Here is an 18,274-nt window from a genome sequence, read left to right as displayed (position 1 = left end):
GGAAATGCTGTTCACCAGTGTCTGAGCCCGTTCTCAGTTCCTCACCTTGTGGTGGAGAAGAGTTAGCTAGTACTGTGACTTGAGGTAGATGGAGTGCTGGCCCAATGACAGTTAAGAGCACAGGCCTTATAGCCATATTGCCTGGGTTCCAAGTGTTGGCTTGCCATGTATGGTGTGATCTTTGGTATGCCCTGGGGTTTAGCACCTGGTACCCTCTATTTCTTCTTCTGGAAAATGGGATAATACTTATCTCCACCCGAGGGACTCTGGGAGGATTTAATGGAAACATAGGTACTTGCTGGGTACAGTTTAACATCTCCATTGTAGGAAGGAGCTTCTGTTGAGCCCCAGAGCGGGGTATTGAGATGCCCAGAAAGGGTATTATTTCCCCTCTCTGGGCCTCTCTGTTCACAGGCACTTTGAACTGAAGAACCGGAATGATCCTGAAGAGACAGCCAAGCTTTTCTCCGTGCCTGACTTTGTGGGTGATGCCTGCAAGGCCATTGCATCCCGAGTCCGGGGGGCTGTAGCCTCTGTCACCTTTGATGACTTCCATAAGAACTCAGCACGTATCATTCGTATGGCTGTTTTTGGCTTTGAGATGTCTGAAGACGCAGGTCCTGATGGCACACTCCTGCCCAGGGCACGAGACCGGGCAGTCTTTCCCCAAAATGGGCTGGTAGTCAGCAGTGTGGATGTGCAGTCAGTGGAACCTGTGGACCAGAGGACCCGGGACGCCCTCCAGCGCAGTGTCCAGCTTGCCATTGAAATTACAACCAACTCCCAGGAGGCAGCAGCCAAGTGAGTGGTGCAGGGGCCCAGGAGGAACATCTCAGCTAGGCCCAAGACCTGAATACTGAATAATGTGGCAGTCACAAACAGTCTGCCTGTTGCCATCTGGTCTACAAGGGTCTATTCTCTACCCAGCATGACTAATAAAGCTGTAAGCAGGAGGGCATCCCTGCTCCTATGGCCTCCTACCCTTTCCAGGGCCTTCCTGGCTCTCCAGGAGAGTTTGGCTTCCCTGTCCTCTACCTTCAGCTTGGTCCCACCTTGGGCCTTTGCAACTTCTTTGCCTAGCGTACTTTCTCAGCCCCAAGGTCACCTCCTTAGAGAACCCTTCCTTTATTTTCTCTAGCTACTGTTGCAGTGTCCCCTTTCCCTGTTCACCCACTTGCTCTCAGTCGCTCGTCAGTGCCCAAAAGCACCCTGGCCTGTTTTCTTCCCGTAGGAGAACACATCCAGTGAAAGCAGAGGCATCAAGCATGTCTGTCTCCGTAGGCCTAGAGCCACGCCGTGGCTGCTTGCTGCTTACACATTGCTCTAGGTCCAAGTGCACGTTGAATGCTTGGAGAGGGCGGCGGGGTCAGTCTCTACTCCAGGTGCTCCTTTCTTAGCTCTGGCCCACTCTCATCTGCCCCTGCTCTTACTCAGGCATGAGGCTCAGAGACTAGAGCAGGAAGCCCGTGGTCGCCTTGAGAGACAGAAGATCTTGGACCAGTCAGAAGCTGAAAAAGCCCGCAAGGAACTCTTGGAGCTTGAGGCTATGAGGTGGGTCGAGAAATGGAGGTGGAAAGACTGGCCAGTCTGAGGGTCTTGGAAAAGCTGCTGTCTCAGACAGGTTGGGGTTGAGAGGCAAGCAGAGCATGCTTTGAGGCATAAATCAAAACCCCAGAAGGGAGACGTGGCTTAGTGGTAGAGAATGGGCATAGCATGCACAAGGCCTGGGGCTCCATCCCCAATACTGGAAGAAAATTAAGTATGACGGCCCAGGAAGATGACAGTGGGTGAAGGAGCTTGCCGCCAAGCCGGATCCCACATACTGAAAGGAGAGAACTGATTCTCACAAGTTGTCCTCTGACTGTCACACTTGTGTCATGGTGTTCCCAGCTCCTGTCAAGTCCCCAGGTAGGCGGGCATCTCTTCTAGGCCTCCCCTGACTCTGTTTCCCCTGCAGCATGGCTGTGGAGAGCACTGGGAATGCCAAAGCAGAGGCTGAGTCCCGTGCAGAGGCAGCGCGGATTGAGGGAGAAGGCTCTGTGTTGCAGGCCAAGCTCAAGGCGCAGGCGTTAGCCATTGAGACGGTAAGTTGAGCTGCTGCTGCTGCTACTGGGGCCCTGGGTCCTGGAAGAGGCCTGTTTGTTAAAGGCTCTGAAAGTCAGTAGGAGTGGTCTGACAAAGCACTGCTCAAGGTCCCTGCAGTTTCCCTCTGCCCTGTAGCAGTGCACTTAGTACACTCCCTGAAGACAGGGATTCTTACAGCCATTCCCCAGATGAGCCTCATTGCCCATGTTGTTGTATGTTTCTGTGACCGCCTTTCGTGCCTGAGGTATGTGTCACTTCCATTTCACACCAAGGCTTGAAATTAGGGGACTCCTTCCCAAGATTCACTAGCTAAATAGTGGCATAGCTAGGATTTGTACCTGAGATCCCCTTCTGCCTCAGTCTCTCAGAGTTGCTAGCTGGACAGTTCCTGGGCCACATGACATAAAACCAGCCTGGTCTCCCCTTTCCAGGAGGCTGAGCTGGAGCGAGTAAAGAAAGTACGAGAGATGGAACTGATCTACGCCCGGGCCCAGCTAGAGCTGGAGGTGAGCAAGGCGCAGCAGCTCGCCAATGTCGAGGCAAAGAAGTTCAAGGAGATGACAGAGGCACTGGGCCCCGGCACCATCAGGGACCTGGCTGTGGCCGGGCCGGAGATGCAGGTGAGAACAGAAGACACGGGAGGAGAGTGGATGTTTGCCTTGGAACCAAGAAGGTAGAAGGCAAGCGAATTAGGGGATGGATTGGAGGATGGAAAGGGGCGTGGGGTGAACTGCCCCTGTGACCTGTCACTGAGCACCATGCGATGCCATACCAGCAAGAGGCACTGTCCTAGACCCTGCAGAGCTGGCACTGCTAGGGGGACAGTAGCAGATGAGACATCAGTGCCTTGAAAGAAGTCAAGAAGGACAATACGATGAAGGTGATGGTGGCACTTCAGAAACCATGGTTTAGGGAGCTCTGAAGGTTGGGTCCCTGGGGAAACAGCTGAGGTAAATGGCTGTTTCTGAGGGTGTCTTTTTGCTGACTTTATCCTCCAACCATGTAGGTGAAGCTTCTTCAGTCCCTGGGCCTGAAATCCACTCTCATCACAGACGGCTCTTCTCCTGTCAATCTCTTCAACACAGCCTTCGGCTTACTGGGGCTGGGGTCTGACGGTCAGCCACCAGTACAAAAGTGACCTGGCAGCCCAGCCCCAGGGAAGGCTTGCTTTCCCAGGTCCTCTGAATCAGCCACTCTGTGCCTTAGGTCGACACTGACTGCACTGACAATGGATAAATAAAATGACAACTGTAGACATTCACGTGTTTTTCCCTCTTATCTCCAGCCTGGGAGATCAGGGATCTTAATGTTGACAGGAAGGTGCCCCTCAATTTTTTTTTTTTTTTCCAGACAGAGTTTCTCTGTGTAGCCCTGGCTGTCCTGGAACTCACTCTGTAGACCAGGCTGACCTCGAACTCAGAAATCCGCCTGTCTCTGCCTCCCAAGTACTGGGATTAAAGGGGTGCGCCACCACCGCCCGGCTCCCCTCAAATCTTGATAAAATGCCCAGAAACTACTTTGATCTCTGAGGAAAACAGGGAGAAAACTGTCTTAAAGCCACAATGATAAGCATGGGATCCAAAGCCTTTCTCAAGCCTGCTGTCGTTTAGACTGCAGCTCTTCAGACCCTAGGTAAACAGATATGGTGCACGAGGGTTCTGTGGGCCAGCATGCGTGAGAACACTCCCGTGGGTGTAAAGGCTCACAGCAGCTAAGGTTTTTCCATGAATTCTGGCCACCTAGTTGAGGAGTCAGCCTTAGGCTGCCAGCCCGCTCGGCCTGCGGTTGAAGATGCCTTTGGCACCACCTGCCGGCCTCCGCAGCAGCCTGCAGTACCAGCAGATGTGCCGGGCCTGTGCTGGGCTCCTCTGTGTTGGCTTCTGAAGCTTCTGGTCTGGGCTCTTGAGGAGCATTGGGGTACCTCTTTCCTATTTGCCCCTCAAACTTCACCCGAACTTGTAAAGGGTTTTTGTTTGGTAAGATGAGGTAAGCTCACTCAGCTTGGGAACACCAGTGGAGGCTAGGGTGCTGGGTTTTAGGCCAAGTGGAGCTTTAGGCCTGCCCATCACCACTGTGGATGTAAAATAATCCTGTGGTGGGGACAGAAAATGGGCCCCCTTCCCTGTGTGTCTATAAAGGCCACTGACTCAGTCCCTCCTATCGCCTCCCACCTGCGAAATGGGCCCATGGGACCCCAGATAAGCAAGGTAGGTGATGTTTTTGTTCCTTTTCCTCACTGGTGCCCCATCTCCATCTCGAGAGCCTTGCTTCTTCCTGGAGTGTTTTTGAGCTGCACTTGTGTGGTTGGTGTCTCTTCTAAAGCCTGAATGTAAGGCCCAGGGTCTGCCCATAGTAACTCACAACTCACATTCTGGCTTTGTGCGTATGAGTTCCTACCCAGACCTTCCCGAGTCTTTCCTCAAGAGAACTAATTAATTTACAGCTCCTTAACTGGTACCTGGTATTTAGTACATGCTGTGTATTACCAAGGGCTTCTGGGAACAAGTAAGATTGTACATGGTGGCTGTTCAGGTCTCAGCCACTGGCTCCCACAGCTGTCCTTGGACAATCCCACACCACCATGGACAACTTGTTCACTGCCTAACTTGGATCCTGGGCTCTGTCCCTACAATTGACTCAATCAAAACCCGTGATTCCCTCATCTTCCTTACCTTTGTCATGCTAGATAGCAAAGCCAGCTCCCCCAAACCTACTCCCCACTGCCTTGGGCTAGGGATGGAACCCAGGGTCTTCATTGCAAATGCCCTATCACTGAATTATACCCTGGCATTTGGTTTTCTTTTCTTGCCTCTTCCACCTTTCCCCTACCCACTCCCATTCCTTCCCCCATCTCTCCTTCCCTCTGTCTCTCTCCTTCCCTCTCCCCTCCTCTTTGCTTCCTTCCAGACAAGTCTGACTATGAACTCAGTCCTGCAGCCTCACTATCCAGTGTCAGGATCATGGGCATGTGGCACTTGTCCATCAGGCTCCCTCCTTCCCTCTGTAAACCAGCTGCTTGTTGTTGGAGGAGACCCCAGCATGTGACCAGTCTCACTTTAGACTCCAGCCACAATCTCCAGGGAGCCGTGCTCCCCCTATCTTCTCTGAGATCCCCTCCCTCCAGAACAACTCCTCATGCCTCTTCTTCACACCCTCCTCCTCCCCTGCCCACTTTTTCTCACCTCTTTGAAAAAAATAGAAGCAGATCGGGCAGGAAGGCTCTCCCTCTCCTTCCCAGCAGAGATCAACACGCTGAACAGCCTGTCCTCACCACTGGGCCCAGCACAGATTTCTCACCTTGGGCCCTGGTCCCATCCATCTTGTCCTGAGAGCTGACAGCAAAGCCCACCTGCCTCTGTAACCACAGATGTCTTCCCCTCTTTGGGGCCCCATCCATCTGTCTGTAAATTCCTCCAACTCTATAAAAACAAACAGGGAAGACTCCGTCCCTGTTAAAGAGCATGTGGATCTGAGTCTGGATCCAGAGTACCCACATAAAAAGGCAGCTGAGGGGGCTGAAGAGAAGGCTCAGTGGTTAAGTGCACTGGCTGCTCTTCCAAAGGACCCAGGATCAATTCCCAGCACCCACACATTAGCTGTCTGTAGCTCCAGTTCCAGGGAATCAGACACCCTCCCACTGGCATACATGTAGTCAAAATGCCAATGCACATAAAAAAAAAAAAAAGATCTTTTAAAAATCTCAAACGGCAGCAACTATGGCCAGGCTGTAAGGTTATAACCACAACACTGTGAGGGGAGGGAGACAGGATCATGAGGCTTGCTGGCCAGCTAGCCTAGCCATATAGCCATAAAACTGTGGCTGTAGACTCAATGAGCTGCCCTGTCCCTAGGGAATAAGGTGGAAGTGATAGAGCAGGACACCATCGTCTTCCTCAGACCCAAGAGCTCGCCGGCTCCTACACCATTCCTGTCTTCACCTTTCTCTTGTTTCTTCACAGCCAGATCTCTCCAGAGTTCTCTGCAGTCTTAGCTTCCATTGCTCACACCTCATTGGCTTTTCAGACTGTTGTAGCGTGTCTCCATGCCTATTCAGTTCAGCCTGCTTGGCATGTGACACATCACCTCCACACTGGGCTCCCATGACCACATACTCGAGTTTTCTTTCTGCCTCACCATTGGCCAGTGCTATCTTTTCTACACGGCCCTTGGAGCAGGTCCCCTGAAAACCTCTTTTTCTTCTACCTACATTCTCAGCCAGCACCACTGGCTTCAGAATCCATTTCTCCAGACTTACTGTCACCGCTGACCCCGGGATTCTCTTCCAGTTGGTGACTTCATGTCTTCACATGAATACATAGCGCCCAACAGGTTGCTCATGTGATTTGTTACAGCCAATGAAATGCTGGGGACCTAACGTAATCACTATATTCTCTTCTGTCTTCCCATATAAAAGCATGACCAGTAATATCCTCCCACAAGGTCTCCATCAGCCTGCATCCTAGATGGAAAAGTAAACCACAGATAAACCATGGTAAACCACAGGTAAACCGTGAGAGACAGTATTGGAGAAAAATGTGAATGCCATCGGAGACTGGGTTGGTAGGTGTTACGCGGCATAGCTAGCCTGGCCTGACTACTGTATATTCACCGTAGGGTTTACAGTCCCAGGCAGTAAGGAAATCACTCTAAATTGTATGTAATGAAGACTGGCCTGGCACTGGTAACAAAATGGAGGAGACAGGTCTACCTCAGTGATAGGAAAGCACCTCACGGGAACACAACAGGGTCCCTGCTCACACAGGAAGCGGGTTCCACAGTTACCAAATTTACCCATAAATTGCCCAGAAGATAAACAACAGTGTGGCCGCCGATAAAATTCAACGCAAGCCATATTTTTCAGCTTTAGAACAGATGCCTTACATTTGGCTAAATACCAGGAAAATTAACAGGTTTAAGGAACCTTTTATGAGAAAAAATTTAGAGAGTAGGGATGGAAACAGTCTCATTATATAGTACAGGCTGGGTTCCAGAACTCAGCAATCCACCTGTCTCAGCCTCCTGAGTGTTGGGCTTACAGGCATGTCCAAGTGGTCTTGGAAACTTCCCACCACTGCATTTTGGAGTTTGTTATAGCAGATAGGATTGTAATTTTATATATATATACATACATACATGTATGGAAGTGGTAGGCACACCTTTAATCTCAGCACTCAGGAGGCAGACAGGCAAGCAGATTTCTGTGAGTTCAAGTCCAGCCTTGTCTACACTTTGTTCCAGGACAGCCACAGCCACACAGTAAAGCTCTGTTTTGGATTTTTGAGACAGGGTCTCTTTATGTAGTTCTGCTTGTTCTGAAGTTCACTACGTAGAGAAGGCTGGCCTTAAACTCAGAGATCCACTAGCCTCTACCTCCCAAGCTTTGGGACTAAAGACGTGCACCATCATGTCTGGCTGAAAATAACCTTTATTTACGTACATGCCTGTACATATTGAGTGCAGGTGCCGAGGGGCAACCAGGATTCCTTCAAGTTGGAGTTCCTAGTGGTGAGCAGCCAGGACCTGAACTCTGATCCTCTGTAAGAACAGCAAGGGTTTCTAGCAGCTGAGCTATTTCTCCCACACCCAGGCTCACTTAAAACTGCAGCAGAGATTAGAGAGCACCCAAAGGAACAGAAAACTGGGGGTATCCACCTCCTGCCCTTTCCAAGATATAGCCACTGCATGGGACGAACTGTTGCAATGTCTTGCATAAAGGTATTTATTTAGCCTGAATGAACATAGTTGATTTCTAGGAAATTACTACAATCATCCCTTGTTTGAGGATACACCCCCAACATGGAACCCAAGATCTGTCTAGGACCAAATTCCAGACTTCCTCGCTCCTGCCTCCAGATCAAAGGCCTGTGGGTCCTAGGCTGTAAATGCATCCCTGCACCCTGCAGGCTCTTCTGGAGTTGAGTCCAACCACCAAACAGGAGACCAAAGGTCCCATGCTGACTTGAGACTCAACCTGAAGGGACACGGAGGCCCTTCTATGCATGTGCCCTTCAAGCAGTGTTCATGCTTCAGGCCCTCAGGCGCAACATTCTGCTCCAAAGTACCCACTCTCTCCTTCCCCATGACCCTGTGAAGATCATACATAGCTGCACTCCTAGATAGCAAGGCCGCTGGTGTCACCATAAATGACCACAGCCAGGGCCCTAGAGTGGGTCAGGACTGTGGGAGCAAGGACAGCAGAGGACACCTTGGCAGAGGACACTCAGACGATCCATTTGGTGGGAGTGATGGCTACTTCCAGAAAATTACTTAGGGCCTCCCTACCCAACCTCCACCTCTACTGGGGCAGGCCCGGCATGGGTCTCGGGATCATCTGAAATGTGATCAACTTTGTGTGGCTCAATACCTTCTCCAAGCACCAATACCTCAGCCCTTCCACGTAGATCCTGCAATGCCTCCCCAAACAGGAGGGAGAAGAGTTACTAGCAGTGTCTTTAGGTCATGGCAGGACTTGGTTCTATCAGAAACAGAGAGCACCCCATGTTTTAGAAGCCTACTGACGTGAAACAGCAAAGAGGGTGGACTTTGGAGCCAAACTGACTTCCTCCCTTTATTTGGCTCCAGACAAGCACAGCAACAAACAGCCACCTCACATAGGGGCATGCCCAGGAGATAATGCCCTTTGATAAGAACAGCACTTCCTTATGCTAGCCATAAGAGAGGTCTAATGTCCTACAGAGAGCTAGAGCTCCGTAGGCTGCCCAGCTGGCTGCTGGGGCCTCAGCTCTCACCAGCTCCTACACCTCAGCACTTAGTGTTCCAGACACAGAGATCGAGACCTGTTTCAATCTCTCCTAATTGCCTGGGTGCTCGCTGGACCCCTGCCTCTGTGGGCTGTTTGTTCTGCCAAGTGCAGTAACTCTTCCCTCCCTGTCCTCACCAATGATCTACTTAAAATATCAACACCTCATCCTACTGGGCATAGTGATACACACCCAGCATTCAAAGGTCTGAGGCAGGAAGGTCTTGAGTTTGAGGCCAGCCTGGGCTATATAGGAAGATCTTGTCTCCCCAAACCCCCAAATTGCACTTGAATGCCAGCTTTCCCAAACACAAGGTGTGTGAAACAGCCAAGTTATTATGAGAATGGAGCAAATAATATCTGCCAACACCACCAACATAGGGTCTAGCACTGCAACCCAATACACTTAAAAAGGAAGTTTGCTGGCACCTATTGTAGTCTTAGCACAAGGGAGGTGGAGGCAGAAGATCTGGTGTTCAAGGTCATCCTCCACTCCCTAGAGCAGTTGAGACCAGCCTGGGCTATATGAGACCCTGTCTCAAAAAGTCAGAACAAAGAAAGCTGGTGCCAGTTAGTGGCATGTACCCAGGGTTCCAGTGACTTGGGAGACTGAGGTAAGAGGCTCATTTGAGCCTAGAAAGGGTAATATAGGAATACTGTCTCAAAAACAAAACAAAACAATGCCAGGCAGTGGTGGCTCATGCCCTTAATCCCAGCACTTGGAAGGCAGAGGCAGGTGGATTTCTGAGTTCGAGGCCAGCCTGGTCTACAGAGTGAGTTCCAGGCCAGTCAGGGCTACACAAAGAAACCCTGTCTTGAACCCCTTCCCCCTCCCCGCCCCCTGCAAAAATTTCATATGGTGGCATATCCTAGCACTCAGGAGGCAGAAGCAAAACACTTAGGAACTCAAGATCAGTGTGGTGTGAGGTATTTGGTGTGTGTGTGTGTCTTGAGGGTATATCAGGGTCAGGTTGACCAAGAGACACACACACACTCAGCCTAAGGACCGTGCTCTGAGAAACCATCCATCTTCCCATGAAGATTTATTAAGCAGCTGCCACATGCCAGGCTACTTTTCACCCCAGGCAGAGACAAGAAAGATGTAAGTCTGTTCTCCATGACGCTTACATTCTTGTGAGGGAAGAAAAGATCAAGGTTACAATGAAAGTGGCCAGCCAGGGACATAAAGCAGGTGAGCAGAGACAATGCTCGTGAACCTGAAGAGCCACAAGGCCTCTCTAAGGTCACTGGAATGACAGGGAGGAGCCAGCCACCTCTTTTGGGAAAAGCATCCAGGTGGTTTTTTTTTTTATCCAGCTCCTTTGAGCCCTAGGCCGTCATCTAAGAGTGTCTCAAAGTAAACAAATCCAAAAAGAGTGAAGGTGCCCCCCTTTATTACGGAGGTTTCCAGAGCAGGACAGGATAGAGGAGCTTGCCTCAGGGAAGGATCTACCTGGCCCCTGGCCCCTTCCATCCCTGGCCTGGTACCCCAGGCTTCCTTGGCCCAATGGCATCAGTCTGACTCCTTTGCCCTCACGTGTCCCCAAAGTCCCAGGCCAGACCCCAGGACTGAGCCAGCAGGATGTGTGGCAACACCCAGTCTTCAGACAGGCCTCCTGGAGCACCAGCTGGATGGGTGGGGCCTCCTGAGCACCCTTCCTGCTTTGCAGCGCCAGGTCCTTGGGGTCACAGGTTGGGTCTAGTCATCAGGATTAAAGAGATGGTGACAACACCAAACAGAGGGTGACCCCCAATCCCAGCAGGTTAGATAACACATGAGAGACATGACACTGGGACCTCTGAGGAGGAGAGGAGCCACGTGGTACAGTAGACACCCAAGGCAGGTGGGCAGCTGGGGACGGGAGACGGTCACTTCTTCTTGGCACGGTCTGCTGCATCCAGGGCAGCCATGTTCCTTGCAGCCGTGATGAGGTGGATGACACTGATAATGGACTTGAGCAAGGCGATAGGGGCTGTGATCCAGAGGCCCATCCGGAAAAGCCCCACAGAGCCAACTACGGGGAGGCAGAGAGAACGAAGGAAAGCAGGGGATGGAGGGGTGGGAGAGGGAGGCCACTCTCTCCCCTCAGGCAGGGCAGGGTGGAACCCCACCCCCACCCCCTTTTCCTACCTAGTGGTCCCTCGGAGAAACTGAACAGGTACAGGAGGCAGTAGAAGAGTTCATTTCCAGCACACAGAGTGAACAGAGCAGGCTGCACACAATATAAGGCTGCCTAAGATGGAGGGCCATGTCCCTACCATAACCCACAGGGACTTCTGCCAGACAGGAGAGTGCCTCTCAGCCAGCTGCACACTGCACTATACTGCATACTTCTTGGGGCTCTCTCTTCTCCTCTCCCTCTCTCTTGGGGCTTCACTGTCACGGTTGCCAGAGTGATACACACCGACCTCCCACCAATTCTCCTCCACCTTGCTTCAGCCCAAGGACCACTCCTGCTCTGTTATCATCTCTCCTGACCAGTGTTCAGCCTAAGACTTCCCATTTTCAAATCAAGCCGGGGAGGGGCAGGAAATGCTTACCCTAGAGGTATAATAGATCCGAAGCACAGGGTTCCCAGACAGGTCGATCATCTTGTGGCTCTCACTGCCGCGCACCACAGAACTTGGGGAGAAAAGCATGTAACTTCATAAGTGCTCAGTGTACAGGGAACTGGTGTGAAGCTCAAAGGCAGACAGGCAGGGCGGAGTCAGGGTTAAATGCCCCGCTACAAAGCACCCATATTTCTTCCCCTACTTGGAACCCTAAAATATTCAGCCAGGCCCATGCTAGAAAATCCTTAAGCTACCTGTAAAAACGACAAACCCACTCGGAGACACAGGGATCACCCAGGGGCTTGAGGACAGGGCACGCTAGTACGTGCCTATAATTTGAGCACTCCAGGGACTGAGGTAGGAAGACTGTCATGAATTTGAGGCCTACCTGGGCACATACTAAATTCTAAGCAAGCCTTGGGCTGCTGTCTCAAGGAGGGAAGAAAAAGGAAGACACCACCCCCAAGCCTGCAGTCATCCCAGTTTCCCTCCCATTGCAAGGCCTTCCCCTCATCAGCACCCCCAGCATCAAAGCAGACCTGTGCAGATGCAGCCAGTGACTGGCCACATCCAAGCTCATGCTGAGCTGGAAGAGCAGAGTGGCTCGAGGGTACAGCAGAGCCAGGTTGACCAAGAGACACATGGTGGCGCAACGGTCCGTCAGCATGTCGAGCATGGCCCCAAATCGGGTTCCTGAAAAATAATGACTAATAAATGGAAAGGGACTGTTTGGTATAGTAGACCCGTGACAGGCACCTGCTCTGGCCTATCACTTTAGGCTGAGTATGAAAGAGGAGAAAAGCAGGTTGCTGTCAACAGATGGTGAGGCCAGCAGGGCACGGATTATGAGGACAAGAAATGAGAAGGCATGGGGCTGTGGCAGGAGAGGTACTGGAGGAGTGGGGAAACTCTTCAACTCCACTAACCCAGAACCAGGCCCCAAAGAAAGGCAGGCAGATTCAAAGTCTCAGGGGCAATTTTAGAGGTGGGTCTGGAGAACTCTACAAAATTAGTCAGAGCTCTAAACTTCTGACTCACACCCAGTGCTAGCCTCTCTTCTGGAATCCATAATGTCTGTGCCTAGCACACAGTAACTACCTAGTAAACACCTGTTGAATGGAATTTTCTTATTTACTTACATTTTTATAAGTTTATTGATCTGTCTGTCAGCATATATGTATGCGCACCACATGTATGCCTAGTGTTCACAGAGGTCTGAGGAGGACATTGGATTCCCTGGAACTGGAACTATGGGTGATTGTAAGCCACCATGTGGGTTCTGAGAATCAAATCTAGGTCCTTTATAAGAGCAGCAAGCATCTTCCCCTCTGAGCACAGACTTAACCTTCATCCCCATCACTTTTATTTTTGCAGGACTTTACTGTGTAGTCCTGGCTCACGTGGTACTCAATACAAAGCCTAGATGACTTCTGACTTGGAGCAATCTTTCTATCTGCCTTATCAGTGCTGGCATTACAGGCAGGAGCCACGACTGCCACACCCGAATGAATTCCATTCCCAAAGCTACGTCTGGTCTAGATCGTCCCTCACAACAGTCATCAATCCTCAAGAGCAAGCTTAAATCCCAGGCAGCTCTGTTTTACTTTCTTACAGAGAAGGTAACGAAAGAGTCCTCTGCAAGGTTCTGAGAAAGCAGGGAAGGAACAGGGGAACTTGGGCTCCCAAGTAGTGGTGGTGGTGGTAAAGTTCTGTCACCTTGATTAAGGGCTCGAGCTGCGTGTCCATCGAAAGCGTCTAGAAGTCCGCTGAGTAGATAGAAGGAGGAGGCCGTGAAGGGGCAGCAGGGCATAAAGTAGAAGGAAATGATGGCGAAGACAATCCGGGCATAACCTTGAGATGGGATGGGAGAGGTACAGGGTGTGATCGGGGAGCCAGCTTAGGGTTCTTCGCCCTCCGCTGCTCTTGGAGCCGCAGGCAGCACTCACCGATAAGGTTAGGCACGAACAGGAAGATATTTTCCTCTGGCATCTTGGCGGCTCCCCTTGTCGTCTGGGCCCAAGTCTGGAGATGCAAGGTCTGGTCCCAGCCTCACCAGCGTGGTCTCACCTTTCAGCCCGGGGCATCGGCCGCTCCACCTGAGCCCTGGGCCAGGTCCCCTGGGCAATCCCAGCTGTTACAGCCCGCAGGGCGCCGGGGCGCGGGACACCCCTGGGCACAGCTCACGCACACCTGGCCTTCCGATGGGTAAGAGCTGCCGTCTCCAGCAGCGGGCCCCGCAGCTCCGGGTGCGCCTGGCTCCTTGAGCCTACTCTTCAGTCGGGGACGTTAAGAACATCGGAGGAAGGAGAGAGCGGCTTTTAAATATAAATAAATAAATAAAATAAAATAAAATAAAATAATGGCTGAGGTCCCTTTAAGGCCAGCCTGCTTCCTTTTCCTGCCGGGGCCCCTTGACTTCGGCTCGTACCAACGCACCAAGGGAGGGGAGAGACTCGAGAGCCACCCGCAAAGGAAGAAACTGAAAAGGGAGAAGCAGAAGGGACCTAAGAAGGAATCTGCATTTTGCATTTCACAGAGGGCGTAAACTCCTCGAGGCAACGGTAAGGCGTAGAGATTCCTCCGTCCCGCGTCCGCGCCTCCCCGAGAGATTGGGTGACTTAGTACAGCCCACATCGCTTCCCCGCCCTCTACGCCTGCGGCCACGGTCGCTCTCCGGGACCCAGGCTGAGAAGAGGTGGCTAGAGAGGCTCCGGGCGTGCCTGCCGCTTGCTTCTAGCGCCGCCCTGGTGGTGGGAGGATTAGAGCCTAGGTTCCACTCTATGTCATCTCCCAAACGTCTAGATATAACGCTGGGTCACCGCCTCTAAGAAGGAATCAGGGGAGCCACTGAGACACGCAAGGAAAAACGTCCTTAGTTCTAGAATCTCTAGTCTCCTAGCAACGGAACTATAGAACTTCCGCAAACATTTAGGTCTTTATAGCAACCCAGAGGAGCGCTTCTCTGGCTCCCCGTCTTCCCAACCTTCTTCCCCCGACTCCCAATCCCTTAAGGCCCATCATAGGGTCCCCTTAGAACTTTCCGTCTCCCCTCCTGCCGAGTAGCCTAAGATTTCAACCCATCAGTCAGGTCGGGGGCTGCATGTTGGCTGCCTTGCCTAAGGAAGTGCCTTGGCAGAAAAGAAGGAAGAAGGGCTCTGGAGGGAATAGGGAAGGGAGTTGTTCTGAGAGTCCCTCCAGTCAACTTAGTAGGCGAAACAACCATTTTTTTTTTAAGACAGAACTGAGACAGTAGGATGTTTGAGCTATAGTCATGGACTAAATAAATCTGGGTAGGGGGAATGGCGTGAGATGGAATCCGAGGGGAGGGGCTGGTTTCTCAGTCTAACACAGTCTTTGTTTCCAGGGGGATGGCATCCACATCTGCCAGGAGTGGGGACAAAAAGGACACCTGGCCATCTCAAGCTGCTGCCTCTTTAGGTGGAGGGCAGGTAAACGACAATGGAGAAGTGAAGGAGGTGGGAAGAGCTAGGCAGGCCTAGGCTGGCCGCTCCATCTGAGCCAAGAACCTTGAGCCTTATTCTTGATCCTTAACCCTGAGGCCCACAGACTGCATTCTGGGTCTTGGGCCTTCCATTCAAATCACATACCAGAGCCTTCTGATACCAGATTTCCCAGCCACAGAGCTTTCAGCCTGGGATGGGAATTTGCAGGCTGAGTTCTAACTTCCTTTCCAGAAAGCCTCATTATCCCGCTCTGAAGAATTCCTGACCCGAATCAGCACAGAACTTACAGATGAAGCACTGTTTATTGCTCGCTCCCGTTTGAATCTTATGCCCAACAAGGAAAAGCAGACAAAAGACCAAGGGACTCAGATATCTAGACATGGTGAACGTTCTCCCTCTTCATCTAGAGACCAGTCCCTGACTCCCTTCCAACCATAGCTGATCTCCCCAGGGATCTGCCCATTTTTTTCCTCCTCATTTCCTGTCGTAGGCCCAGTGCCCTGTACCTTCTAACTCATTGTCACCCCCTTACCTTCTAACTCACTCACTGTCACCCCCTTACCTTCTAACTCACTCACTGTCGCTAGCCAGGAGCCCTCTCGTCCCCATCTGCTCTAGCCACAACTCTTTCTAACCACGGGGAAAGTTGTTCCTTTAACTGGGGCCTCTAATTCCAGTGTTCTTCACCAAGAACCGAGGCACTGACACCCGGTGAGTGAGGCTCTGTCCTTCTCCCAGGACAGAGGAGCCTGTGGGGAGAGAGCAAGGGTTGACAGCATCCCAGCAGGGTAGGGGGAGTTTTCAACCATGAAGTTCTATTCTATTCCCTCCTGATGCTCCAGTTCATGATTCTCAGCCTATCCTATTGTCTTCTGCCATCTCCAGCTCTGACAGAAATCGAACCCGAACCAAGGCACACCTTTTGCCATCCCCTCGTGAAAAGGTTTGTATGAGGCCATTCAGTTCCATCATTTCCAGCTTCCACTATGTGCTGCCCATGTGTTAGGAGTTAGACATTTGGGACACAGAATGCATGATATAGACTCAGCCCTTGAAGAATTCAGGGGTTTGTTTGTTTGTTTGTTTGTTTGTTTTGAGATAGGGTCTCACTATGTAGCATGGTTGGCCTGGAATTTGCTATGTAGACCAGCCTGGCCTTGACATCACAAAGACAAACCTGCCTCTGCCTCCCCAGTGGTAGGATTAAAGGCACTCACCATAGCCAACAGAATTCAGTTTAGAATGAGGCCAGGACAAGTTAATGGCCAATGACAACACAATATGGAATGGCGCCTACCTAAGAACTGAAAACAATAAGGCTATTTTTACCCCATCCTCAGCTGGTCTAGGAAGGAAAGACACCATGGAGCTTCCTGAAGAAGGAAACACCTAAAGAAAGAATTTCCTAGGAAAACAGCTCTAAGTATTATAAGCAGTAGAGATTGTATGGGCCAAGATACAGAGAGGAACCTTGGTAAAGGGAGCCTGGGAGCGGCTTGTGCTCTAGGACCTGCCAGGCATGGTGCCATGTGCCTTTAATCTCAGCATTCTGGAGACAGAGCAGGGTGTTCTTTCAAATTCAAGGTCAACTTGATATTGATAGTGTGTTCCAGGACAGCCAAGAGAGACCTTGTCTCAAACAAACAGGAATTTAGAAAGTATACATATGCCGGGCGGTGGTGGTGCACGCCTTTAATCCCAGCACTTGGGAGGCAGAGACAGGCAGATTTCTGAGTTCGAGAGTTCAAGGCTAGCCTGGTCTACAGAGTGAGCTCCAGGATAGCCAGGGCTACACAGAGAAACCCTGTCTCGAAAAACAAAACAAAAAAAAACAACAACAAAAAAAGAAAGTATACATACGTAATAAAAGAGGCCAAAGAGATATTAGTCAGCAGTTTAGAGCATTTGTTGATTTTCCTGAGGACCCAGATTCAATTCCTAGCACCCATATGTGATGGCTCACAACAATCCATAACTCCAGTTCCAGAGAGATCTGATACCCTCTTCTGGTCTTCACAGGTACCAGGCACACGAGTGGTACACAGACCTAAATGAAGGCAAAACACCAATACACATAAAATAAATTTTAAAAAATTCTAAAAGCCTGGTGTAGCAGCACATGCCTTTAATTTCAGCATTCAGGAGGTAGAGACAGGTTGATATCTGTGAGTTCCAGTCCAGCCTGGTCTACAGAGGGAGTTCTAGGTTAGCTGGGGACCCTACCCTATAGATAGACAAGTAAATAATAGATAAATGTTTAAAATGAAAAGCAAACAAATATTAGATAGGGAGTGATGGTTGAGCTGAGTGAGTAGATGAGGAAATGACTGGATATGTCAACTCCACATGCACTGATTGCTTGCCATATGCCAGCACTGTCCTGGAGTGCAGCTCCGAGCAAAGCAAGGCAGGCCCCTGCGCTCAAGAAGTGTAAGTGGGAGACGAGAGTGGGAAGGTGGACGAGTAATGAGTAGGTGATGAGGTGGACAGAGTTGAAGGCTGGGGAAGGAGGGCGTAGGTGGCTGTGTGCATGGGGAAATGGGTTATGGACTATGTGGAACATGGTGTATGTACTCAGGGGTAGTGGATGGCTTCGATGGTGAAAGATGGAAGGATACAACAGGATCCATAAGTGTAAAGAGTCAACAATTCTTCTTGTCTTCCAGGGAGCACTTCCCAACAGCCTGACAACTGGAGGATGAGCTCAGTCCTCCCTAGTACTGCTCTCTCTCGGCCTCTTGCCCTCCCCCACAATGCCCCTCAGTGAAAACTTCTAAGCCCCCCTTTTGCAACTTTTTAAGCCTCTCATCTTGGGAGGAACTCCTGGTCATAAGCAACGCCACCTTCGAAACCAAGAAAATCTTCTGGGACAGTTGCAGGGCCCTCCATGGACAAACACTACTGAGAAGAAAAGGTTTTAATAAAGAACCAGGGATCCTCCCTTCCCCAAAACATTGTTCTGGAGTAGCTCCTGGCGAGGGTGTGCCTTTCTTCTAGAGGGAGATGGTGCAAGTCAGCATCTCTAAATTCTGGTTGTCTGGTCCCTGCTAGAGCCAAACCCATCATCTGGTACCCTTTAGCCAGCTCTAGCATCCGGGAGGCCACTCTTGATGGTCAGGAGAGCCTTTGCCTTGGGTTCTGAGGACCCTGGGCCTCTGCTTCTCCCTGAGCTTGTGGGATCTCATGTTTAAGAGAATGTGCTGACTTGTTACCAGACAGAAGTGATGCAGGAAGGTCTGAGGAGTGTGTATTTTGGGCCCAGTTTGGCTTTTTATTTGTTTCTCTGAAGAAGTTCATTCGCCTCTTTCAACCTTACTTCATTGAAAACTGAGCAGCTGGGCAGTGGTGGCACACGCCTTTAATCTGAGCACTGGGGAGGCAGAGGCAGGTGGATCTCTGTTAGTTCAAGGGC

General features: G+C 50.9%; 3 protein-coding genes across 7 annotated transcripts in view; 2 read left to right on the top strand and 1 right to left on the bottom strand.

Moving 5' to 3' along the window:
• The window catches only part of Mvp (major vault protein), a 28,499-nt gene extending 25,153 nt beyond the window's left edge, over window positions 1-3,346 (top strand). Inside the window, exons 11-15 of the mRNA XM_028775115.1 lie at window positions 415-801; window positions 1,435-1,551; window positions 1,958-2,084; window positions 2,517-2,705; window positions 3,092-3,346. Of these exons, the coding sequence (XP_028630948.1) occupies window positions 415-801; window positions 1,435-1,551; window positions 1,958-2,084; window positions 2,517-2,705; window positions 3,092-3,223 (952 nt within the window). The 3' untranslated portion in view covers window positions 3,224-3,346. The remainder of the gene's footprint in view (window positions 1-414; window positions 802-1,434; window positions 1,552-1,957; window positions 2,085-2,516; window positions 2,706-3,091) is intronic.
• A 6,525-nt stretch (window positions 3,347-9,871) lies between these two features.
• Cdipt (CDP-diacylglycerol--inositol 3-phosphatidyltransferase) lies at window positions 9,872-14,241 on the bottom strand. Of its 2 annotated transcripts, XM_028775143.1 has the most exons (6): window positions 13,345-14,241; window positions 13,115-13,249; window positions 11,938-12,091; window positions 11,387-11,468; window positions 10,977-11,058; window positions 9,872-10,860 (listed from the first exon to the last, which is right to left on the bottom strand). In XM_028775143.1, the coding sequence occupies exons 1-6, from the start codon at window positions 13,385-13,387 to the stop codon at window positions 10,715-10,717; spliced, it is 642 nt and encodes a 213-aa protein (XP_028630976.1). In that variant the 5' UTR covers window positions 13,388-14,241; the 3' UTR covers window positions 9,872-10,714. The 2 variants fall into 2 exon arrangements, with proteins under 2 accessions (XP_028630976.1, XP_028630977.1); XM_028775144.1 differs by lacking the exon at window positions 9,872-10,860 and having other exon boundaries at window positions 10,977-11,075; window positions 13,345-13,827.
• On the top strand, window positions 12,894-17,814 carry LOC114627383 (putative protein T-ENOL). Of its 4 annotated transcripts, XM_028775145.1 has the most exons (7): window positions 12,894-13,017; window positions 13,839-13,959; window positions 14,763-14,847; window positions 15,094-15,244; window positions 15,540-15,573; window positions 15,748-15,805; window positions 17,529-17,814. In XM_028775145.1, the coding sequence occupies exons 3-7, from the start codon at window positions 14,767-14,769 to the stop codon at window positions 17,562-17,564; spliced, it is 360 nt and encodes a 119-aa protein (XP_028630978.1). In that variant the 5' UTR covers window positions 12,894-13,017; window positions 13,839-13,959; window positions 14,763-14,766; the 3' UTR covers window positions 17,565-17,814. The 4 variants fall into 4 exon arrangements, with proteins under 4 accessions (XP_028630978.1, XP_028630979.1, XP_028630981.1 ...); XM_028775146.1 differs by lacking the exon at window positions 13,839-13,959; XM_028775147.1 differs by lacking the exons at window positions 12,894-13,017; window positions 13,839-13,959 and adding an exon at window positions 14,425-14,486.
• The last annotated feature ends 460 nt before the right edge of the window (window positions 17,815-18,274 follow it).

Source organism: Grammomys surdaster, unplaced genomic scaffold (genome assembly GCF_004785775.1).
Source record: "Grammomys surdaster isolate TR1022 unplaced genomic scaffold, NIH_TR_1.0 253, whole genome shotgun sequence".
NCBI lineage: Eukaryota > Metazoa > Chordata > Mammalia > Rodentia > Muridae > Grammomys > Grammomys surdaster.
Note: the sequence above shows the minus strand (reverse complement) of the source record. Positions and strands in the feature narration are given on the sequence as shown.

Excerpts from the sequence above, each read along its gene's own strand:
- Cdipt (XM_028775143.1), bottom strand. The coding sequence starts at position 13,387 with ATGCCAGAGGAAAATATCTTCCTGTTCGTGCCTAACCTTATCG. Across the intron at positions 13,250-13,344 it reads GTTCGTGCCTAACCTTATCG|GTTATGCCCGGATTGTCTTC; the intron begins GTGAGTGCTGCC and ends TCCCATCTCAAG. Across the intron at positions 11,059-11,386 it reads GGATCTATTATACCTCTAGG|CCTGCTCTGTTCACTCTGTG; the intron begins GTAAGCATTTCC and ends TATTGTGTGCAG.
- LOC114627383 (XM_028775146.1), top strand. The coding sequence starts at position 14,767 with ATGGCATCCACATCTGCCAGGAGTGGGGACAAAAAGGACACCTGGCCA. Across the intron at positions 14,848-15,093 it reads CCTCTTTAGGTGGAGGGCAG|AAAGCCTCATTATCCCGCTC; the intron begins GTAAACGACAAT and ends CTTCCTTTCCAG. Across the intron at positions 15,245-15,539 it reads GACTCAGATATCTAGACATG|TGTTCTTCACCAAGAACCGA; the intron begins GTGAACGTTCTC and ends CTCTAATTCCAG.